This window comes from Heloderma suspectum, chromosome 3 (genome assembly GCF_057233095.1).
Source record: "Heloderma suspectum isolate Gila_16-S chromosome 3, 16-S_ref, whole genome shotgun sequence".
Taxonomy (NCBI): domain Eukaryota; kingdom Metazoa; phylum Chordata; class Lepidosauria; order Squamata; family Helodermatidae; genus Heloderma; species Heloderma suspectum.
In genome coordinates, this window is record NC_139460.1 from 73,017,414 (window position 1) to 73,043,427 (window position 26,014).

At 40.8% G+C, this 26,014-nt stretch overlaps 1 protein-coding gene across 1 annotated transcript in view; it reads right to left on the bottom strand.

The window, feature by feature from the left end:
* Positions 1–26,014, bottom strand: part of ROBO2 (roundabout guidance receptor 2) — a 721,099-nt gene that overhangs the window by 87,909 nt on the left and 607,176 nt on the right. The window contains exons 16-18 of the mRNA XM_084843509.1: positions 20,787–20,958; positions 13,849–14,031; positions 11,036–11,062 (exon numbers count right to left, since the gene is read on the bottom strand). Of these exons, the coding sequence (XP_084699635.1) occupies positions 11,036–11,062; positions 13,849–14,031; positions 20,787–20,958 (382 nt within the window). The remainder of the gene's footprint in view (positions 1–11,035; positions 11,063–13,848; positions 14,032–20,786; positions 20,959–26,014) is intronic.

Genomic DNA, 26,014 nt, shown 5'->3' on the forward strand with positions numbered 1-26,014 from the left:
CGTAGACTACGGCGAAAATAAGGGCAACGCTATTTGCGTTGCCCTTATTTTCGCCGTAGTCTACGTAAAGATTTATGTAGACTACAGCGACCAAATAAGGAATGCGAATGGCGGCTCCCTATGGGGGCCGCCATTTGCGTATGTGCTTTTTTTTTTTTTTTAAGTCATCCGTGATAGGCTACGTGACGATTTACGTAGCCTATCACGGCTGACTTTGCAGATCTAGCCGTGATAGGCTACGTTAACCGTCACGTAGCCTATCACGGGGGCGTTTTTTTTTTTTTACTTTTTAGTTCGCGGCCGGGCGAGGCGAGGCGCCTCCCCCCCGGCCTGAACTTTGCAGGGGGAGCAGCGAAGCGCCTTCCCCCTACCGCGAAAAGCTTCGAGGACAGGTAAGTGGGTTTCGTGCACCCCTAGGGGTGGGGGGGGCAGGGGGTTTCATTCCTCCATGGATTTTGGGGGCTCCAATGCACTGGCATTCAGCATCACCAAGATCCGTGGCGGAATTCTCTGACATCCCTAATAAGATTATGCTTATAGGAAGAAATAGCTAGAGAAGAATGGAACTTCATGGTGACTTTCATATACAGAAACTGATCAAATCCTCAGAGTGGCAATTGCTATCTGCTTAGAGTGACAATTGTCAATGTTTTCTTTCCATGTATATGTTTGTAAAAGAGGAGAAAAGGTTTATAATATTGAAATTAGTATCTCCTTCCCCCCAATTATCTCTTGATATCTAAAATAATTCATGCATTCAGTGCATTTTTCCAAAGCTTCAGGAATTCATACAATTCTGCTCATGGAAGGTGCCACCACCCAATTTGGGGGAATCTCTCCTTTCCCCTCAGCCGCCCCCACACCTCTGATCTTTGGTGCAGCATTTCTGGGAGCCTGCCATGGGGAGGGGCAAATCCGCCTCTGCCAACCTTATTGTACACACCTAAATCAGGATCCAACCCAATAGAAATGATTGGATAAGAGAACAAGAAAACATCACTCCTAAAGGACCAGCATTCTGGGGAAAGTTTGTGTGGCCTATATGGCTCGGGTCCAGGTTATCTGAAAGACCGTATTCCCCCCTATGAGCCTACTCGTGCCCTGAGATCTTTAGGGGAGGCCCTTCTCACCATCCCACCACCATCACAGGCACGTCTGGTGGGAACGTGGAAGGGGGCCTTCTCAGTGGCTGCCCCAAGGCTCTAGAACTCCCTTCCCAGGGAGGCGAGAGTGGTACCCTCCTGGATAGGCTTTTGCAGGCATGTAAAAACTTTTTTGTTCTGGCAGGCCTTTTGGGGATAGCTAGTCTGGACCTGTGAAAATATGACAGATGGATATTATATTTCTTGTTGTCTTTTAACATTTTGATATTTTATACCATTTTAATACTACTGACGATTTAATTATTTTTTTTGTATACTTCCATTTATAGGTTTTAATTGTACAAGTTTTAATGTTGTAAAGCCACCTTGAGTCCCAGTATTGGGAAAAAGTCGGGATATAATGATGATGATGATGATAATAACAATAATGGGCAACTAAAGTCACAAATGATACCATTAGGCTGCCAAACTAAGCATTATGTTTATCACTGTTGCTGTATGTTTTTGTTGAAGTTTGGAATTGCAAAACAAGCCTAAAATGCTGAAGGGGAACACATTTGAATGATCTTATGGATATATATGTAAAAAGAAAATCATCAGCCAACCTAATTTAATTCAGGGATACAACTTTCAAAAAGATGCGGGGACAACTTGAAGACCAAAAGGGAAGTGGAATACATACCCGCCCCATCATTATTCCATCTGTGTGTCTTTATCTATTTTCACAAAGAAAGTGTAAAAAAAAACCCTATTTCATTAGTGATGGATCTTACACAGCTTAAAAATGCTGAAGACCAATCAGAATGTAAAGGGAGCAACTAGTTTTTAAAATATGATAATACATAGGGATTTACTGAGTGTGCAAGAAAGGTTTTTAAATAATCTTTGTTAACCTGAGATGCAAGGGTTACAAAATAGCATGCATAATTAAGTTTCACATACACACAAATTGAAGGAATTTTTTTTACACACATGGTATACTACGGTAGTAGCTCAACTATTTACAAATATTATCTGGCAAGGTTAAACCTAATCTTCATGCTGGCTAGGACTAAAAAAAAATAGAAATAAACACTCAGCTGACATTTTGAGGCAGGAAGGCTTTCTGTATGCCTATCTCTAGTAGGCCACATTTTCCCACTACAAATGAGAACTTTAATGTTGCCAGCCAAGTCTCATTCCTTTTTCTGATAAGCTGTTCCTCAAATATGAATATAGATTAATCCTCTTTTAATAAGCATTAACTCAGAACGGATAATCAGTGTATAAAAATTCTATCAAATCTTCTGCCTGTGTTTGGATGATTCTGTCAAATAATTTATATTCGTCTACTACTGTTAGGACTTGTGCGGTAAATGTTTAGCTAAACATTTTAAACTTGTTTACGTTTACTCAGTTTCACAAAAATCTTTAATCATCAAGGGTGCGAATGCTTACTACTTGTAAGCAAAAATGTACAATTTTGATTCAGATTAATTGTATATCCAGTCATGAAAACACCTTTACGTTCCCACAAATGGATGCACCTGCACTTAGGAGATTGACGACACATGAAAGACACATTACATTTTCCCTGTTTCAGTAGATAGATTTCTATGAATTTATAAGAAGGGGACAGGATGGTTACGTGTAAAGAGGTACTACAGCACATAGAAGGATTCATCTGAGGAAATGAATTACATTCTATCATTCTTATGGAGTCTAAAAGTTGGATATCCGTCTAGAAGGGAGATACGTGCTTTCTGCCAGCTCACCTTTCTTTGGACCATGTATAAGACTGAAGTGTATGTTTGCACCTGGGGAATTTGGAAGCTGAACATGAAAAACAGGAAATTAGTGTTTAATTCAGTATCGGCATGAGTTGTATTTGTTTGTGCGCTGAGGTGGTGCTTGCAGATGGTATCAAAGAAATGGAGACATATATGGCAAAACTGTCTCTGTGTCATGAAACATTAAATAAGGAAACGGTAAATGCATGTGAACTAAACATTAATGAACAAAGGAACTGATATCCCAGGCTTTTGCTTTGCTGATGATCAGGAATTCCCGCCAAATTAAATATTTAGAACTGGTACAATTTGATTTATTACTCCTTCAATGACAGAAAAGCATGATTTCAGTCAAAACCTAGGTTATTATTATCAATAGTGATGATTGTGGGATTGATGAGACAGAGAGCTCATGATCATCCTGCTGTTGCAAAGGATATTGAAAATAAAACAAAAAAAATCCTAATGAATCTATAATTTATTGGTGTCTATTACATCCAATATAGCACATTGGATTAAATCCTTTTTTAACAATAGGCTTTATAACAGACCTAATTGCACTCATAATTGAGCAGAAAGAGTACCAGCCAAGTGCTTAGTCCTCTTCTTCCATATGTGATCCTGGAGCAGGCCTGAACCACTTGTCCCCATTAAGATCCACCCATGCCAACCTTCCCTAGCCTGATGCTCTCTAGATGTTTTGGACTACAGCTCCCATTAACTATGAGAGCTGGGGCCTATGGGAATTGTAGTCCAAAACATCTGGTGCTCACCAGGTTAGGAAAGGATGACCTAAGCCATATTTTGCCATGATTAACCCAAGAGTAGCACATTATTTTATTATTTATTATGTATTTCTTTAAAATATTTATATACAACAACCTAGGTTCTCTGAGTGGTTTACAGTACATATTTAAAACCATAAAAATTACAAGCAAGAAATTTAAAACAAAATGAATCCAGCAACAGCATAAAACCAAAATAAAAACCAACAACAGAAAATATTAGTGCAAATAATTTAAAAAGCATTGAAAGATTGTAAGACTGAAAAGCCTGGGAAAACGAAAAGGTCCTCACCTGGTGCCAAAAAGACCAGAGATGCCAGGTGAGCTTCTTTGGAAAGGGCATTGCACAATCGAGACATCAGCACTGAAAAGTCCCTCTCTCTAGAAACCACTCATCACATCTTATTTGGTGGTGACATCCAGAGAGGAGGCCTCAGAAGATTATCTTATCCTGGTAGGTATATATAATTATTCAGCTATACCATATTGCACACAGGATTTCTTCGCATTACTCTGCGATGAGGTTCAAATATGTTGCTGCTTAATACAGCTGGAACACACGAACCTCTCCTGATTTGCTATCACTTGATAGCCTGTAGTCAAGTGAGTGAGCTAACTTACTGAAAATTATTGCATCTGAAATAATGTGACTGTGGTTTAATTTATGATGGCTCATTCACACATGCAAACCACTACTTCAGTGCTGCAGTGGTTTACTTCACTTCAGTGTGGACAAACTATGCAGGTCTAAGTATACAAGCAAATCTGCAAAGCAGGACAAACTGAGCCTCTGCTTCTTTTGTCTACAGATGGTCAGCTCCTGTCCATCCATATCACCTCTAATTGGGGAAGAAATACCTGTTAACTGTGGCTGGTGAAGGCTCCTGCTTTATAGAGATTTTCTTAGAAAACAAAGTCTATGGGCCAGTTTACACACAACAAGAAGCCACAACGGGTGAATTTCCCCATGGAGCTTCTCGCTGTGGCAGCAACTGACATTTTGAATATTTGAGCCACTGGGGGGGCGGGGGGCGTGTGTGTGTGTGTTGTAGCTTGTCATAACATGTGAACCTAGTGAGGGTGGGTTGTTGGGGTGGTTAATAACAACCTACTCGCAACCCTTTTCAACCACTGCAACGACCCACCCTCACTAGGTTTGCACATAGCAAGCTATGGTATGCCCATACTGTGGCTCAAATATTCAAAATGGCGGCAGCCGCCATGAGAACCTCTGCAATGAAATTCACCTGTGGTGGCTCCTTGTTACATGTGAACCAAGTCTCTGTCAGTCCTTGTATGGGCGAACATATATCTATGATGAGAATGAGGGTTAAAATAGAGAATGACATCGTTACCCTGACTGAGACTCTAGTGCTCAAGAGGGCACTGAGCTATCTCTAAGAATAGGAATGGCTGCTAACCACACAATTAAATTAATGTCAAGTTTGCAGCCCTTAGTTTACTGCAGTAACTTTATTACCTCTTCTCTCTGGCCTTGCTTCTGAAACATGTCCCCTCTTCACCCTTTACCTAGCATGTTCAGATTGAGATCTTGCTGGTCCTATACTTCTGCTACTGATAATTCATATCCCATCCCTGGTGATCCTTCTGTATCATCTCCTTTTCTTTTTCATTATTATGTATTGTTTTTATATATTTAATTTTTTTACTGTAAGCTGTGGTTTCTACAAATGGAAAGGTGAAAAGTAAATAATTAATATTTGACTCTGCTTCAGCAATTATGTGACTCTGCTTCAGCAATTATGATCTTGCAACACCTGCTTTGACAAGATGGGAATGTAAAGTTTCAGTTCCCTCAGCCCGTCCCACCACCTCACAGTCTCTAATGTGAACAAGGCCCTCTTGTTCACAGCTTGAACAAAGCATGAGTGCCTGTGATATTGACCTGTTTGAAAAAAGTGGGGGAGGAAAGGAAAGAAACTAATGAGCCTCTGCATGATTGGGTGCTCATGCAAAAGCTTGGTTTGTGTTATAAAAGAAACTGCAACTCCTCTAGCACAGTAATACGAACCAGAATGTAAGGCTGAATGTACAAACCAGAACATAAGCTTGCTAAGACCATGCTAAGAACTAGGAATGTAACTTTAGGCCATAATGCTCAGGAGTCTATCAATAGTACTATCCAGTTTTCCCAGTACAATATTCTCCACAGTGGCCTATTGGTAGTCAAGACTGACTTTTGAGCCTTATTGCTTTGGAACATTCTTACACTTAGAAACCTCACTTTACTTCTTCAAAACATCCCAATGAACTTTACAGTTATCCATCAGTGTACTTTTAAACTGTATTAGATTCCAGTCTCTCTTATGTCAGTATTAATGAACATAATTGAAACTCTGATGGATTTACTAATCCTGAAAGAGAGGAGCATTTTGCTGCACCCTGCAGGTTTCCAGATGTGCAATAATAAGCACATCTTATTTATAATTGTTGATTATAATGGATTTTATACCGTGCCACATTTTGCTAACTAATATACATGACCCCCCCCCTTTTCTTTCACAAATAAGCATACCAAGGGTCCTTGGCAAAGACAGTCCTGAGTTTCCATACCTTGTTATGGGGAACTGCAAGGACACAAGTCAAGACTGTTATGGTAGGCACTTCCACATTCTGCCAGCTGCCTCTCTCTGCAGGCAATTGTGGCCTCCTGGTGAGATTTGCAAGAGAAGCAGCCGAAAGGGAGAGAGTTCTCAAAGCCAGGTACTGAAGAAAGCAGCTGACAGAGAGAGGAGAGGTGGGGCTCCCTGACAGGCCAAGAGAGGAGCAGCCTGGACATAAAAGGTAAAAGGATCTTTTAAATTAGCTCAATAAAGGCTGGTAAGGCAGTCATGGGGTGTATGGAGAATGAAAGACTTAATTTGGAATGAAGTGAGAAGAGGCAAGTTAATACTGGAAAAGAGGATTTGATAACAATGTGAGACAGGCGTAAGGGCATGGCTTGAAGGAGAAATGTGGCATTTCCACACAGCAAATCAGGATCGACCAATGACAGTTAGAAGAAGCACTCTTTTTGCATGACCCTTCTTTGAGACAAAAGGAAGACTTAAATCTGAGGCACTTTCTAGAAAACTGTTTGAATTTTGGCTGATAAAATTAGTCAAGTTGAGCATTCATGCAAGAGAAGCGGGGTGAGAGGTGGTAACACAGGTGGCACAAGTTTTCATGCAGGTTTGCTCATTTACATTTGTCGAAGTGTAAAAAAATAGAGTGAATTCATACTTCCATGGCAGCTGCAAAGCCATTTATTCATGACTGTGTTTGCAAGTGTACCACTGATATTTTCTAACAATGTATCTTGCTTTGTTTGTGTCAGTCAAAAAGTTCAATGTTGTTTTTAGTTATATGTTGTTTGTGTATATTGTCTGTGTGCTTTTATGTGCTTTTTTGTAAAAGGCTTTTAAACTGTTAATATTGTATTTAATGTTTTAACTTCTGTAAACCCCTCAGAGAGCTTCAGAGAGCTTCAGCTATAGGGTGGTACAGAAATGCAGTAAATGAATGAATGAATGAATGAATAAATAAATAAATCATGCAGGTTCTGAAATAACTACATTCCAGCACAACAGGTGTTGGCAGCATGAAACTATATCATCAGTCTTGCCATTTCCATCATTAACCTGGGCAAAATAAACACCAAATGACGGGACCTGGGCAATGGAAGTATGCCCCTGTGAAGAAATGGAACATGCATCCATTTTGTCCTGGGTTCTTGGGGTTATAAAATGGTCGCTTTTTGTTTTAGAGGCTGCTCAGCCCAGGAATGTCAAAGGTCCAGCCCAGGAATCTAAGACTTAAGAGAGGAAATAAGTGCACAGGAAGATCAAAGGTTCGGCCTAGGATTCTGGCAATTAAGAAGAAATAGAAACTTAACCAGGACTGCATTGACTAAAACATTGGGGGGAGGGGAGTGAAATAACTGTCTATAAGAAAAGCTGAAAAATAGAATTAGTGGAGTAGAAAGATCATGATATGGAATTGGGAGAATACAGAATCTAACAGAGCCAGAACTGAACTTAGAGCACCAGGATTGGTATCAGTAACAGGCATGGTCGGGCATCTGCCGAGAGTTCATACCCCAGCAGTGGCCCACTGACAAGAGCTGCATGGAGTTAGGGATGGGGGAGAAATCCTCCATGGACCCCAGTGAGGCCGGATTCAAAAGAATCCGGCCTCCAGAGTCTGTGGAGGATCGGGAGACTTACCTCCACCTCCTGGAGGAATCCTCGTCGGCCGGATCCTCCCCGCCAGCCGGCTCCAATGTGCCAGCAATACAGCTGCCATTTCCATATTGCTGGCTGGGCTGATTGACTGCGGACGCAAATGGCATCCACTACGCCATTTGCGGCCGTAAAGGTCTTAGTTTAAGCTAAATGTGGCCATTTATGGCTGCATTTACCTTAAACTAAGACCTTTACAGCCGCAGATGGTGTAGTGGACACCATTTGCGTCTGCAGTCAATCAGCCCAGTCAGCGATATGGCAATGGCGGCCGTATCGCTGGTACTTCAGAGCCAGCTGGCGGCTTTGCGGAATTGCTGCGGAGCGGAGCTGGCTGGCCAGGATTCCGGGGGGGGGAGGGACAGATCGCCTCCCCCCCTGTGGACACCTCCCCCCTGGAACGGCAGGTAAACCGTCCGCCCATGGAGTTGCTCCTCCTCTTCACCATTGCAACCTGCTTGTTTACCTGCTTCTCACTCTGGCCCAAACAACAGTGATGATGAGAAAGGGAGCAGGAGATGTCACTGCCTACTTCAGGGATGAGCAGAAGGTAAATCTCCAGATGTTTTGGACTTCAGCTCCCAGAAGCCCCTCCAGGATAGCCAATGGTCAAGAATTGTTGAAGTCTAAAACATATGGAGATTTTCTAACGACCCTTGGACTTGCTCAGTGGCTCTCTGCCTGTCTAGCAAGCAAGTGGTAGCAATGATGAGAAAAAGGAGGAAGAGCAATAGCAGCGGGTGACAATACGGGTGAGAAGAGGCTCAAAATTCACTGAGGGAAGGGGCTCATTGAGAGTATTTTGTCCAAGGGCCCTCACAAACCTGGATCCAGCTCTGTAGATTATTACAGAAAGAAAACACAATGGAGCCATGGAGTAGATCCAGTCTAGAGAAGCTGGCTTGAGAGAGCTGGAAGCTGCCTTATTAATTAGTATTGGTTGGTGTAGGGAAACAGTCTAGGGGTGATTTAAATGACATCCAGATTTAGCTGGATGTGTTTAAGTCTGCTCATTTTAAATTGCTCTTCTGTTCAACTGTTCAAATTGTTGTGTTCAACAGTCCAAAACTGTTACCTTTTCTTTCTACAAATATCTTCTGAATAACCGCTGATCTTTTTGCCTTATTTATCTTTAGGTAATTTTAGAATAATTTTTCCAAGTTATTTTGCAATAACTTTTCCTGAGGCCTTGTTAAGTGCCATAACATACTACCTAGTACTGAGTTGGCTGGGCCACTAATTAAGCTCCAGAGGTTGAAGGGCTGTTTAGCAGATGTAGCCAGGGGATAAATACACCCACTAGGTGGCAGTGGTGAGGAAAGCTGGTTCCCTCCTCCCTCCCTTGATGGGGCAAGCTACAGCCCCTGTGGGTTCTGCTGGCTCTCTGAGCAGTGTTCGATACCCATTGACCACGGCATTCTTCTGGATTGCCTCGCAGGCCTAGGATTAAGAGGTACCATTTTGTGGTGGCTTTCAGCTTCGGTTCTTCTTGAAGATCGGTTCCAGAGGGTGGTGTTGGGGGTTCCTGTCTGGTGACTTTGCAATCAGCTTATGGTGTCCCACAAGGATCAATCTTGTTATTTAACATCAACATGCAACAACAGGGAGAGACTGTCTGGGGATCTGGGGTGCATTGTTATCAATATATGGATGATGCACAACTCTTATTTCTCCTTTTCATCTAACATCAAGGAAGCTGTCGACATTCTGATTTGGTGCCTGGAGGCAATAATGAGTAGGATGAGTCCTAACAAGCTGAGGCTTAATCCAGACAAGACAGAGGTGTTCCTGGTGAGGAAGGAGGCAGATTCTGGAATACAGATTCAACCTGTATTGGATGGGATAGTACTCCCCTTGAAGAATCAGACTCGCAGTCGGGGGGTGTTTCTGGACTCGGCTTTACACCTGGATGACTCCTGGCAGCTGTGGCAGCACATGTCTGCTGCACATGTGAGGCTGGTGTGCTTGCTACATATGTTGCTGAGGTCAGACCTGGCCACACTAATACAAGCCTTAATTCAGGATGGGGAATCTCTTTTATCCCAAAGGCCACATTCAGTGTCGGAGAAGCTCTTGGGGGCCGCATTCCAATAGTGGGAAGGGCCAAAGACAAAGGGGGTATGGCCCAAACCACCAAAAATACCAGCATATTTTAACTTAAAGTTCTTATTGTGTGTAACGAAGCCTCAGGAGAGGCATTCCAACATTTTAGAATGGGAAAAGTTAGGAAACCACCGAATAATTGGTGGTTGGGGAAATGGGGGTGGAGCCAGCAGGAGGGGATGTGGCCGCATGGGGAATCCTGGAGGGCTGGATTGGGATGCCAGGACACTGCATGTGGCCCTGAACGGTAATTTAGAAGGATAACTAAAGCATAATTATTGGCCTTAATGGTGGCTGTTAACTACATTTATGATTTTCCTTGTTCACACTTACACTGGGTTACAATCTGTTATTTCAGCCACAGTTCATTTATTCACATCAATTTAACCACCCTCACTATAATTATGTACCTTATATTAGGTCTGTTAAAGAAATGGTAAAAAGGAAGTCATTTTTAGTTCTGGCTTTACAAATATTTTTGGTTTGCATGAAAGCTGTAGAGATTTGTGTGAATATGTTGCATTAGAATGGGTTGTGTACATATCAGTTAATAGCTCAACCGGTGGTATAGAATGCATGGGCATATAGGTTAATTTCTGAGCCATGTCTGGCAGATGTTTTATGTTGAGAAAGACTCTACAAAGAGCAAGAAGCTAGGATAAGTTCTGCACAGGTCTTCAAGCGAAGCATGGAGATCCTTGTGACCCTTTTTGATTAAGATCTTCCTGTAGATAGTCATATTACTGCAATCAAAGCCCTACAAATTACTTTTCAAACAGCATGAAGTAGAAGGGCTGAAAGAGTGGGAATTGTGCACAATTGTAAGGAAAGGCATATCAACTGTGGTACATGGTAGCCTTCTGCTGGAATCACTGGTACAGTCAATATCACATTAGTGTAATTGATGTGCAATTCTGCTTCCTCTTGCACTTGGGTTTTAAGTCTTTGTATGATCTGAATGACTAGAAGAGATTCAACCACTATATGCTGCATTTGTATCTTGTTGGGGTAAGAGACAGACTAATGGACAGTACCTGAAGGGGTGAAGGTGAACGACTGAACTGCAAAACAAGAAAAGTAGATACATTAGGAGTTACAAACCCTGTTAAGAAGTGCCAATTAAAGGGCATGAGTGTCCTTCAAAAATGACTTATGTATGTACTTTAAGATCAGGTGCAGGTAGCAATTCAGCTTTAAGCGCTAACAGCCAGCAGCCCATGAGAAATTAAGGATTGAAAAGAGGTAAATGACAATTTCTGACAATTATATCAAATAGTAACCAGTAATATGGACATGCAGTCTATCTCATAGATGCTGTGATCAGCTTTGAAATGTAATTAATGCCTTATAAGCTTTCACTGTCAAGCGAATGAACATCTGACAATTAACAGACAACTCCGTGTAATGATACAACAGTTAGCCACACAGCTTCAAATGTCGTAAGTGCCAATACCATATACATAAGTATGGGGGGAGGGGTGCAATAAACCTGTTAACTTAGATTTTTCACAATTTTGGGTGCTGACCAATGGCATATGATTAGCTAGGAACCAAATTTTCTATGTATTCCAAGAGAAATTTCTCTGTACCACATATTTACATATATGGTAAAATTACAGATTGTTAGATGATATAAGACTATTCACAGAAACATGCTGTTTTACATAACACAGAGGCTGAACAATTCAATATATGAAATATTTCATTAGCAATAAAGGAATAGACATGTTATGTATTTAGCACATCTGATGTTTATGAACATCTAACATAAAGGAGTGCAGCTCAAAAACCCCTAATGTCTTAATAATAGTTTTCTAACATAAGGAGGTGACAAAACACTGCAGCTTTCGGTATCACTGATCTTGATATATCTAACTTCTAAACAGAGCTTGATGATTTGTTTAAAAAATAGCAGAGAAAGCAGAAGCTAGCATAATGTATATGCACATTAATTAAAAGAAATGAAGGAAAACATGTGCAGACGGCACCATCTATGAATGATGTAGCTTCACCACCATCATCATTTGGGCTCACTGTATAAAATTAAGAAGAAACCAATAGGATTCTAGAGTCAGATTTGCATGGCATACACAACCAAAAGCAATTTAAATTGCAAGGGTACATAAATAATCAGAGATGTTTTCTTTCTTGGAAATAATAATGTACCAAAGTTGGTGGCTGAATTCTACAGAAATTCACAGAGCAAAAAGAGTTTTCTGATTCAACTGCCATGGGAAGCATGGTGCTTAGCGCTTCTGTTTCATTCCAGACCATACACAAAGGGTAAAAACTTTTTTTAGCGCCCTTTTGCTTTTGTGTTGGTTTCAACTCATCTGTGAATTATAATTAGTTTTTAAGCACAGGACCAGATTGGAATAAGTCACTTAGGGAGCAATCCTATGGCTGCTAGGCAGTAGCTAGATGTCCACAGGATTGTTCGGTTTCCAGGAACCAACCTCGGAGCCTGTGCTCCAAGGTCAGTTCTCAGAAAAGTAACTCCCTGCCCCCTTGCCCACCACCTTGTAGGTGGTGTGGATTGTCCCCAGGCTCTGCGCTAGGAAGAGCAGTGTGGAGTGGGGAAAAGTGGGCCTTCCTGGGGAGGGGAGAGTGGAAGTGCCGGTACGACACTTCCTATGCATTGTCTGGCCTCCCCCGCCCTTCTCTGATGTCCTGTGGCTAGACAGCCAAAATCGGCCCTCTAGCCACGAGTCAGGATGGCCGGAGTGCAGAGGAGCAAATCCCCTCCGCATTCCGCCCACCCTGCGTTAGATAGGCAGTTGCCTCCGAGTTTGGAGGCAGCTGCCTCTCCACATAGGTTTGCTCCCTAAGCACACCATCCTATGCATGTTTAGACAGAAAAAAAGGTCTACAATTCCCAGCATGCCCCAGCCAGCTGGCATCCCCTAGCACAGCCTTTAAACGTGAGAAATATTCTCTCAACATCCTCCTACGTTGCTTTCAGAATATGGATACAGAACTTTATCTGATCCAAAATAATGGAACACAGTGAAAATCAGAGGACTGAGAGTTTCCAAAGTCCATGCCTATGCATCTCCATTTCTTTTATGAACATGAAAATGCATCTTGCACGCATCTGGGAGCCTCACATGTGTCTCTGGACTGTTGTGTTTAAATGAAGAAAACAAGAAGGCTGTTTCACAAATAGGGCTTTGAATCATGTCCAGTGTGATCAAATGAAGTGACGAAGGGTCCAAATAAAGGAATAACTACTATTCACTTGGGTGAACTCTACTGCTTAATAAATACAACATTGGGACAATGCAGTACAAAGTATATACATTCTCTATATCACTTGTCATTCATGGTCTAAAGTGGGATAGATTAACTATTTTAACTTCCAAGCACAAAAATCATTATTGGCCCTCATCTAGCTACATTTAGTCACAACTGCCTGATTGTGGAAGTAGTTGTGAATACCGCAAAATTAATTGCTTCACACAGAAAATACTATAGGACTTTGTTTACAGTAATTTTAGCTATATAAGTGCCAATTTAGTTGCATACTTGCTTGTTCACCTTTGCAAACATATTAGCTGGATTTATGGGCCTCTACAATGTAGACTTCCTTCTACAACAGAACCCAAATGGAAAAGTGCACCTAAAATTCTTGGTGTCTTATATCAGATGTACTCATTATGAGACTATTAAACAACTTTCTTGTAGCAATGATGAAATGTGGTGCAGAGCAATGCACTCAAAGCTCTTCATATCCCTGTTCTTAAGCAGCATAATGAGCAAGCATATAGCATTCACCCATTCCACTCATTGTTTCATCAACTAGCAATGTTCTTGCTGAATATATATATAAAACAGTTCCTGTTTTTACCTGCATAATTGCTGAGGCCCTTCCTCTTCTTTCTGCGCCAGTACAGCCAGATACTGAAACCCATCAGTATTACCCAGCATGCACCACCAATTCCAGCTATAAAGGCAGGTTGCTTAACAACATCTGTTATTTGCTCCGTTATGCTGTTGTTGTTTTCCGTGATGACGACTTCATTACGACTTCCTGGTAAAAAACAAAAGAAAAAAAAGAGCATTATAGATGATTAAAGACAAAGATGATGACAATTCTAACTATGCCTTACAGCAGAAATTGTAAGATTTCTTAAGAACAATTGTTAAAGCCATTATACACATTGCGTAACTATGACGTTTTTATGGCAAGATGGTGCCAAATTTCTTATGGAACTTGAACACTTACGAAACCATCGCTTTGTGTGACAAAACCTTCTTTCTGTGCCCCCAGCTCCCTCTTAGGAGGATAGAATATGACTTCTGAAAACAAAGAGGTTGGATAGCCATTGCATATAATAGAAACAGGCATGTGGGAATAGAGTGAGGGTGCACAACCATTTCAGCCTCAAGGGCCACATATGATGCCAGTTTGAGGGTTGTGGGCTGCACACGCATGCATGCACACACTTCCCAGTGATCCTGATACAGATCACTCTTTCCTCAGTACTAGCAGTGGTAGAGAAAGAACAATCTTTATGAGGAGCTCTGAGGGTGAGTGGAGAATACAGGCAGGAGTTAAATTGGCAGGGGGAGGCCAGCCCCCACCCCCCAGCTTGGGAGGCCACAGTAAGGGCCCTGGGGAGGCAGGGAGCTGCAAGTGGTCCCTGGACTGCAGGTTGTACACCCCGGAATACAGTATTCAAATGGAGGTGTTGTTTTTTTAAAATTACAACCTATAGTACTGTAAAAGTAGTTGAATCCTAATTTTCCTTCTATGAATGGAATAGGAGTCATATTCATGTAACAGAGCTTTCCTGCATCCCTTTCCCTCTGCAGACTCCTGTGCCCCTTAAAATCTGTTCCTGAGGGTTGGGGGACCTTTGGGAGTGCTGTGGGATATCTTGCATGTGTTGTGGGGGCTAGGTGCAGATGGAGAGCAGTTGGCTGACACTGCCCCCCTTACATTATCAAAGGAGCAATTTAGGATCCAAGCCAATATAAAGTTAAAGTTTCCAAGTACATAGTGTAAGGTTAGGCCACTAATGCAAGATATAACTGACTGCACAGCTAGGACATCAACATATTTTCCCATCACACTATTTTATTGATTTTTACAAAAGAAAAAAGACTGCAGTCAAACAATGGGAAAAATATTTGTGTGAACCTTCTACAGCTGGTGTCTGGATATATACAAAATCCTTCTTTAGAAAAAAAAAAAATGTTCCAGTGTGCAAATTAATCATATAATAGTTATAGACCCCCTAATGTGCAACGCAGATAATATGTAGCAGAAAGCATATACTGACTGATCTTGTTTTGGAAATCACTATTTCTCTCTAGACGTTCATTTCTTCCCTTTAGTGAAGTAAATGGACCAAACACCAAGACTAAAAAGCTGCTAGCAAATAAATGGCAAAATGTGGGGCCACCAAACTGGCATATACTGTAATTAAGTAGCCATTTGAATGGCTCAGCAAAATTAGGCTCGCTCCTTTCCATGTTCTGCCAATGAATACAAACAATTCTGTAGTCATTAAAATGTCTAATATCAAAAATAAACTCTTTGCCCAGCAAATTAATCCTGCACTTTGGAGCAAGCTAGCTCTGATTAGATAGCTTTTTAAAAATGACACAATTTACAGTCTTTGATGTGCAATGAGCTATATTCCCATAATTTATTGAAATATAGTTGCCAAGCTATAAGATACTTGAATCCCTTAGGTAATTCAGTGTCATATTGCTATTACTTTAGACAGCAAATAGTTCCTTAAATAATTCTCTGTTCTTTAAATCCAGGCTTTAGAATGTGTATGAAAGCAATGACCACAGTGCAAAAGGTTAAAAAATTGTATCGTGTGCCTTGCTTTGAAAAAACATGTTTTTGTTTTCAGAATGATTAAGGGAGCAGTTCGCTTTCTGGAATGAAGCCAATGCTATGTCAGCACATTTGTTCAAGCCTCAGGTAAATAAAAATTAGGTCATTTGTTAACCTAGTTGCAAATGACTGAAGGCTAGGTGTGTTATTTCCCAATCCTATCCATTCATTGCCAGAGCAGAGAAAGATGCCTTCTGTAAATACTTATCAAATCCTAGCAACATTTGCATCCATTTTATTTCATTAGACTTTACAGCCTTAAGACATACTCAGCCTATTTGAGGCTAGCAAAAGCAGTGTTTGTATTATCTAATTCTCATATTACATCTCAAGTCACAGATTCACCCTGGAAATGTAAATGAATCATACCTGCAAGGTGCAAGGAGAGGCTTGTGCCACAGCAGCTAAGGAACTATCCACCTTTAACCATTTGCTGATCACAAACTACTACTATAAAAAGTTCTAGTTGCAGCACTGCACCTGTATAAGAATCCACAGGCATTGTAGTGGTATCTTTGGATCCTATGGTGACATACCCTCCCAGATTTTGCAGAAGAAAACTGGATAATTTGTAACACTCCTGTTCTCAAAGGAAGGATCACTGTGTTAGTCACCACCCCCACCATATTACACATGGCTCAAGGGTTCTCGTTACCTCTGTATGCAGAATTTATTAATTCAGCTACCATTTGCCATCCACCAGTTTAAAAGCCAGAAAAGGATTTTGGTTAAAGGTTTACTAGAAAAATATAATTGCCAACCATATATTACAAGCAGGTCAAAAGAAATCTTAGCAGTTGTAGTGTGTGAAATGGCAGGCTGTGCATCACACAGTGCTTTAGACTGCAATCCTATGGTCCCTGGGAGGGTGTCAGATCTCCCCCTTCAAGGGTAGAGAGAGACATCACAAGCCACAACCCAGTCATTATGGATATTTCCATGGCCCTTGCTACTCTAACATAGAAGCTCTGTTGTCAGTAGAGGAAAAAAGAGGGTGCTCCAAGGGCCTGTTAGGGCTGAACTGAATTCCCAACACACAACCGAACTTGGAGGAAATGCAACACCGCAACCAATAGGAGAAAAATCATAAGAGTAAAGAGGGCAAAAACCTGAGAGGGGGGTGGGGGGGGGAGAAAAAGTTGAGTCCATCAGGATTTTGGACAAAGCACTTATTCTCCCTTTCGAGCTCCACTGGCAGGATTACTCTGTTAGTATATGCATAGATGATCCCCACCACAATGTTTAACTTCTAAGGACACTGGGAAAAAGCTAAACTCTGAAGACCAACAAGTATAGTAACTCTCCAAAAGTTACTGGCAAACAGAAAGAGCTGGAATATATATGACACTACCGATGATAGTGCCGCTATCATGGCTCAGCACTGAAGATCAATAGGCTTCGGCACAGTGAAGCATAGCACTGGAGTAGAAGGGCTTTATTATAACTTTAAATAACATTTCTTGAAAATACACTCAGTGATTTGTGAATGCGCAAGCTACTGAAGTATACAGAAATCTGGCTAGCGCTCTCACTAAATATTGGTTTCAGGCGAAAGTGTTTAATATCTCTTGGTAATTGGCCTTTACAAAATATGGAACATACATCACTATTCTCCTTCAGCATCTCTTCTTTCAATTAGCCAAGCAAATGCAAAACATTAAGCTTTGTTTTCCACTCTCTAATTCAGTCTCTAAATCATTCAGTTTTAAAACAAATATTATGATAATCAGTGATGCTTCATAAGAATTCAACATTTTAATTGTAGGCCCCTTTGCCAAACTTTCTAACCGGGATGAAATACTACTTTTAAAGCAAAAAGTTTCATATGAAGCTAAAGTAGTAGGTTAAAACCCACATTGCACAAGTGGACGTCTGCTTGTGCAATGGGACTTCTGGTTGGGGGACTCTCCAGAAAGATTTGGGGTGTGTGTGTGGGGGTCACAATCAGTTCTACCAGCGGGTTTCATTTCATTGATAGATCGCCAATATTGGATACAACCCAATATTATAACATGAGTCCATTCACAGACCATGGGTCAATGAATATCTTTCCAGTACAATGTGGTTAATTTGTTCTGATGTCCTGATCTTCAGTGAGGCTTGACAGGCATGGTACTTACTTACTTACTTACTTAGTTATATACCGCCAATAGCTGAAACTCTCTGGGCAGTTCACAAAAATTAAAACTTCAGGCTGGGCATTGGCTTAACTGCTGTGATGTCAGAAAAAAGCAGGGCAGCCTAGGCAGCTAAGGGGCAACAGCCAGACCTCAGAATAGGAATTCCAAGGTAAATGAGCAATGTGCTAAATTGAACAGCTTTAGTGTTGCCTGGATGCCATAAGCTTTCAAATGACACTTTGTTGGTGAAAATCCATGGAGCAGTTCTGAAGCCTTTCAGTGGATACAGAAAACCTCTTGCTGCTTATGGTATGTGACAGAGAAGGAAATTATTGAAACCCAGAGGGAATTGCACATGGCTGGAACAAAGGAGTCACTATAATTTGTAGTGTCCACATTGCAGAATGCATTAGGTTTGTCCTGACAGCCTGCTGAGTAGTGACTGTGGCTCTAAGTACCATTAGCTTTCTTTTTCATTACCCTTTTCCATTCCTCTAGCCTGCACCCATGCTAGCCTGATGATGGAATGGCATCTTATTCCCTGTGTGCAGTGCACCTTAAAACTGCACCAATTGCAATTCCTATGAGTTCAGAATCCCTTTCCATTTAACTGCAGAAAAGAAAACACCTTCAAGGAAGTTTTCAGAGGACTCCAAAGCCTCCCACAGGCTCTTCCTTGGGAAGGCTGGTTTTCAAATTAGGTCAGTGTACTTTTGAGTTAGCAGCCCGGCAGCTTGTTCTACTCTTCAGTGCCTTGCAATTACATGTGCAAAAGTAATAATTCATTTAAATGTCAGAATAACATATGCTTTGTGATTTCAGCAGCTGAACATAAATGAATATGGATGTTCGTTTCCCATTGATGTTCAACAGAATTAATGTAAGTGTTAGGATATGGAGAAACATCCTATTAATTTACCGTTTCTTTATGTTATATTTAATCAGAAGTTTTATATTCCTCTCTGTGTGTGTGTGTGTGTGTGTGTGTGAGTGTAAGCGTGTGTGTGTCAGGGAAAGTATCAGTGTATTGCTTCATATACTGCAGGTGTTTCTATAACAATGCTGTCAGTTCAGCTAATTAGAATACAGACGAGGGATATGTGTGACCTGTAACGCTCCATTGTTTCTGCAGACAAAAATATAATGAAATATAATGTCTTCCTCCCATTGGAAAGTAATGAAGAACAAAACTAATTTGCTGCACCAAAAATTAATTAGACACATCAGATTCGATTGCACCTATTACTATGAAAGTTTACAGCTGTTTCTCATATTATTACACCAGCGATGGAGTCTATGCATAAGTTAACTCTTAAGTGAAGTAAGAGAAGCTTATGAGGAAACAATATGCTACATTCTCTGTCTCTGTCTTTTGAGTCCCAGTCATTTGAATGCCCACTCTGTTCTGAACAGAGCCCCTTCAACAGCATGATCTATTGCTGTCCTGGTTAGCAACAGAGGAAGCTACCTTATACTGAGTCAGACCACTGGTGCATCTAGCCCAGTAACTAGGACCAGTTTTCCTGGGTTTTAGGCAGGCCCTTTTTTCAGCCCTACCTGAAGATGCTGAGGACTGAACCTGGGACCTTCTGCATGCAAAGCAGGGGCTCTCCCGCTGAGCTACAGCCCCTCCCCCAATTTAGTCACATGCCTCATCCTTTTGACTTGGTCCTGTTTTCAATACTGCACATCTTGAAGGATGTGGTGATAGTTGGTGGGGTGAGTGTCTTCCTTCTCCATGATGTCAGCTTTATTCACTTCCCTCTCGTCAGCTTCTCTTGTCTGCCTTGCCTCTTAAGTCCACTCTATCCATTTGTTCTTACATCTCTCCAACAATGCGGCTATCATGTATTGTATCATCCCTTGCCCACCCAACAGCTCTCTAATGTAAATTCAAGGAGCTGCCAGATTGTAGGCTTTCAGTATAGAGTCTGTATTAGCACTGTGATTCATGCACTGCCAAAAACACTACTTGCTCATCAGAGCAAAGGCTAGGCTATAATCTTTCTCTCTCTGAGGTGCTACTTTTCTAAGTGCAGGTAGGTGGGGCTTTTTTACATGAAGGAACATTTAAATATGAAACGCCCTCCTTGAGTCCCAAAAGAACTCTACCATGTTATTATTCTGATTGTACTGATTGGTTCTTATTTAAAACAGACAGATTTTATTTTATTGTCTCCACAGCAATGTAGTGCACAGCTGATTGCAGCTGTATTGCATATTTCATTCCCTCTTGGATTTCTTTATTTCTTTATTTATGTTTGAGATGTTTCTCAGAAGGGTAAGGTTCTAGGTTTGCCTCAGATCATGAAATTAATTATGCGTGGAAACTACTAACAAGAAACAGACATTTCAAAGGAAATAGATGACATTACCAGCTTTTCCCTCTATTTGGACTCAAGACTTCTTGTGCTTTGGCATAAGATATAATAGGCCATCTGCTTAGAATAGCTGATAAACTTTAAACCTCACGTGTTCAGAAAACAAACTTTAAACGTGGCCTTGGGCACCAGACACATAAATACAAGAATAATCTAGCAATCTTAATCAGCTGATGATAAAGCATTAGTCAGCTGTTCTATAAATTTAGTGAATTGCTTAAGTGATGTATTCATAATGCAACATTAATTTAATGGACTAATCTATGTTTTTAATATATTTCAGGAAAATAAGAGCCATTTCACTGGTTTTCATTTTGGAATTTTTTCTAAAGAGAAAGAGTAATGCAGCACATAGCTGCTTTTTATATATTCCACTGAGATTTGTGAAAGGCATTATAGAAACAGAAAAATGAAAGAGATAATTACTTACCAATGACTATGTGTTGAGGTTCACTTTTCACTCCTACTCCAGCACTGGTACTGGCTGCAACTTCTACTCTGTACTGAATACCTGGATAGAGGCCTCCAATCACTACAGATCGAATAGCTGCATCTACGGTCTTGTTGATATGAAATTTTGTTTCATTACCCAAGCACCAGATCTACAATAGGGAGATAAAATTTTGAAGAAACAATTTCTTACCCTCATTTGAGAAACAATACAGGGTATTAGCCATATCCCATAAAAATACATATACTTCGTAAATCTAATTGGTTATATTCATTTGAATTTTTAGTGAAGGCTTGAAATATCTATAAATCCATTTATGTAGTTATTATGATTTATTATTCTAAAGCACTTAATATTACTAGAATCCACAGCTAGGCAATACCAGTTCTGATGGTGCCACATGCTCCTGAGGTTCACCTCAGAAGCACTTGCAGCAGAACATTTAGTGTTGAAGCACTCTCTCTCTGAAACACTTTACGAATTGACATTAGGCAGGCCCCCCACAGTTCTGAAATTCAGACGTCTTCTTAAAACTGATCTCTTTACATAGGCTTTCCCTGAACTGTGACCCAGCCAGCTGTGGTCTGTAGTGCACAGTAGAGTGTGTGGTTTTTACTCCCGATTACTTTGTATTGTGTTGTTTTTATTGTTATATTTATTGCTGTTTTATGTCACTATATTTTATGCTCACCACTTTGATACTTTGTGGATAGCAGTATATAAATTTGAATAATAAATACATAATAACATGCACACTTTGGTGGCATTTTGGTGGGCCCTAATAAAGGTATTGCCCAACTGTCGATTTTGGGTTTTCTTCTCATGGACCAGAATAGCTATCTTTACTCTTTATAATATTACTACAGAATGGACAAAGGCCCTATTTTTATGAGAATACAGACTGGATACATAAGGAAAGTAGAAAGAAAAGAAATCAAGATAAAAAATGTCCAAGAAAGAGAGAGATTTGTAATAAACATTTCAAATCAGAAATGTTCTCAGTATGTGTAGTTAGATTAATGTTTATCTAAGGTAGTAACAGAGAATGGTAATGTTTAATTTGCCCCTCAGAGATATCAAATATCTTCACACAATAGATTCTAAAGTACACTGACTCCAATAGGACTACTACATATTACATGGTGTGACTTCTCACATCTAGATTCTAAACATATTTAGCCCTCTATTGATATAAAAAAATACTGAATCCATCTGATTTCTGAAAAGTGGCGAGAGATTCTTGATGGGTGTACTACACTGGATGGCAGGGAAGGAAGAACCAGGGATGCTCAAGCCTGCCGAGATTCTCCGAAGTCCACTTTGAAGCTTAGTTGATCTTGCTCCCGTTTTTGTTTGCAACTTGTTCTTCTTTACATTCGAACAGGGAAAGTGCACATTTCTGTGCCCATTTTTCCAGAGTTCGCACTCCCCTCATTGACTAAAGTGTGAAAATGTGCATATTTTTTTAAAAATGGATTTTTCGAATATGATTGCAAGTTTGGGAATATGCAAGCTTTTTCTGAAAAATGTCCTCCTATTCATATTTGAGGTTGAGAATAGGGAAAGTTCTGGTTATCTGAAACAAAATTCCTGTACATCCCTATTGGATGGTAACAAAGGCACACAGGGCATGACGCTTGGTATTGTCAGTAAATGGGTGACAGGGTGTGGCCTTGATTGCATTTGGATACAGGGAGACTGGCTTAGCTCATCCAGGAGTCCCATTGCTCTGGGGCATTTAGGTCCTTCTCTATTTCAGTGGGGGTGGATGCTGGTCGTGACAACCATGCAACTTTGCCTTAAGCTGCTCACCCTTGCCAGGTATAGACAGACAAAATGAACATGTCAGGATGAAATGGAAGCAGTCTGGCAACAGTGTCTTAATCAAAGTTGCAAAGAATATCTGTGAAAGGTAAGGAAACTGGGACTGAACCTCCTAAAAACCTGGCTAGTACTGAAGAGTTAAAGAGACACCAAAAACTCAATAAGAATAAGGGTTCAGTAATTATATCTTTTAGTCTTTATATTTTAGACTGTCATCTTAAAGACATGATTAATTCACATATTAATATACAAAAATATGCTAATACATGAAAAGGAAGGAGTTCTTGTAGCTGTACTATTAATTTACTTTCTGTTTTTCATGTTCTATATTCCAGGTTTCTTCTTCTTGCTACCATTTAAGAAATACACAAAGAGCACCTTAACATTTCCAGTATGTGTTATAATACAAACCATTACTTTGTGATACAGAGTAGATTATTTCAAGGCATTTCTTTGTTTCTTATATTTATACGTGTGTGGGTTTTTTTTAAAAAAAACACACAATGTGTTTTTGAAAAACAATGACAAAATTGCAGGACTTTTTAAAAGTAAAAATGACTTGATATTCAATTACTGTAATAGTCCAGAATGCTTGAGCTCTAGGGACCTCAAGAAATCATGTATTCATCTGTGAAATTATAGTACCAAAGGAAGGTGATGCTTGTCAAATGATGTAAGTGGTGTTGTGTGTTATTCTTGTCCAGAGTGATCCTGTTTCTTATGAAAACGATAAAGTGGAATATCCACAGTGGGGTCTTTGCTTATACTGGAGGCACTGGATCAGGCTATATATATATACTCAGAGGATTGACAGATAGCAGAATTTCTCTGATTGCCTAAAGAATATACAAACCTTTGTAATGGGTGTGTGTGTGTGTGTGTGAGAGAGAGAGAGAGAGAGAGAGAGAGAGAGAGAGGTAGAGGGAGGGAGGGAGAGGATGGTTCAATGTGGTTATACAAAATATCAGTAAAATAGGAAATATGCCCAAATCAGCACAGTGAGAAACACCACATGTCAAGGGCATTCACCAATCTCAGGGGGAAAAAAAGTTATCTTGTGTTTTCCATACTAGAAAAGAAAATGATGCATTGATGTAGGCATGTTTATCCATGTAAAAGGTTAAATCAACAAAATATATACAATCACCTATTATAATGCTTAGCATACTCTTCAAGAGAATAAAAAGAATATCCTTGTTAAAAAAACATGCAGATACCTATATTTAATCAGAAAACTTCAAAAAAATAGAATTAATAGATCTATATGTATGCTAATTAATATTAGGTTGGATCCAGAGTTGTGCGGAGCAGAAGTCCATGAACAGGATAATCCCACAGATGGAAGAGGGAGTGATTTTTGCCTCCATGGCAGCCCCCTCTGCACCTGAAAACCTGTGACCCTCCAGAACAGTGTGTAAGGTGGTGCTCAGGGCTGCAGGGGGAAGGAACCATAAAAAATGAGCACCCTGCACCCTTCCTCCAGCAGAGGAACTCCACTGAATCCCAGTTCCTACTACCATAGGGATGTTAGAGAATTCCTCCACGGACTCCAATGAGGCTGGATTCTAAAGAATCCGGCCCCTCGGAGTCCATGGCGGAACGGACCACTCACCTCTGCCACCCTGTGAAGTTGCTGCAGAACAGATCCTACATTCCACTGGCCAGTCCAGTCCGTCCGCTGCTGTCCTGTGAAGAACATGGCATCTGGCATAGCGGACGCCATTTGCATCCCTGTTCTTTGCAGTAATAGGCTACGTAAATCTTTACGTAGCCTATCGCGGCAAAGAGCAGGGACACAAATGGCGTCCGCTATGCCAGACGCTGTTTGCGTCCCAGAGGCCGGAAGTCCGTCAGCGGCCAGAGCCGGCCAGCCGCTCCACGGACTTGCTGTGGAGCGGAGCCGACCAGCCGGCAAGGATTCTGGGGGGGAGAGACGCCTCCCCCCGCGGACTCCAGGTAAGGGGGTTTCGCACATCCCTACACTACCAACAGAAGTAGCCCTTCCATTTACAGAAAGTCAATTCTGAATGCAACTTATTATCTTTAAGTTTATGGCATGCTAGCCAATATGGCCAATAAGAAACAAGGAAAATGATTAGCTCTAACAACCTGTGGCCTGGGATTTTTTGGATGTGTGGTTATGGCCCTGGAGACAGTTTAACACATGGATGGTGACTTCTTGCTAACAACTGTGGCCATATGCCTATTAACTTTACAATGCTCTCTGCATGCCCAGTGGGACTATATATATTTTGTTACAGTAGTTTTCCTTCCCCCAGCTATGAGTGGGCAATCTTACTGTAAAGCAACATGAAGTAGTTGCTTTGGGTAAGAGATTCCAGAGTAGCTTGCTATTTCTCTACCTCTGACTCCATTCTCTCTGTGTAGTTAAAACACAATGAGCTCCAGTCTTAAGCTGGGCGGAAGGGGCCTGCTGTCATTTTGATTTTTTTGCTTCAGGTGTGAAAATGTCAAAAGCTGGGTCTGATCACAATTCTTTTGAAGAGCTTCAGAAACAGTTTTAAAGGCAGCAGTGGGGACTGCTAGGAAAAAAAGTTAAAGCCTCAGTTGGTGAATGCAAACTCTTGCATGTTTCTAGAGGGAATTGCTTCTTTTTAGAACAGTAATATTGCTAAAAGGAAGGTTGAAACTCTCTTGCAGCTTGGGCTCTATCAACAACACTGAATTTGTTACTTCAAAAATGAACCCAAGATTTATCAGAAGACTTACCTTCTTCCATGGTATCAAACATGCCCCTTTTAATTCCAGGATGTTGAAATTCTCAGTGAAAGAGCATATCACATGCCTCACGTGTGTTTCTGCTATTTAGATTTTTTTTCAACTCTACAAAAAGGATTGCTTCTGAGATATCATGTTATTTCAAGATACACACACCTTGGGCAGCAGACAGCATTTGGGTTTCCAGATGCAACTTTCTGTTCAGCCCTGTTGAAATAGTGAGCACCTCTCACACTATCCTACCTAATTGAGGGCTAAACTACACATTATGCTTAATATGCAGTGTGTAGTTAAATCTGACTTTTTATTTTTATTAATTGCAGACGTATGGAGGTGATGATCCTTTTTTGGAACACAGTGTGCGGGAAGGGGAGACTTCTTTCCTAAGTATTGTAGCCGCATGTGTAGGGGGTGCGGGTGGATTTCAGTTCCAGTCAAACTTGATAAAGAAGAGATAAACCTCCTCTCCCCATATATCCCTGGTAACAATTTTACCCCTCCTTCCCTCCTGAACCTGTAATCAAAGTAAAAACAGAAGCATAGGTACAGGCTGCACATTAACATAACGTATAGTTTGGCCCAGAGATATATAAGGAAAGTAACAATTGAAGAACACTTTTTACAGTGAACTGTCTGTGAAAGAC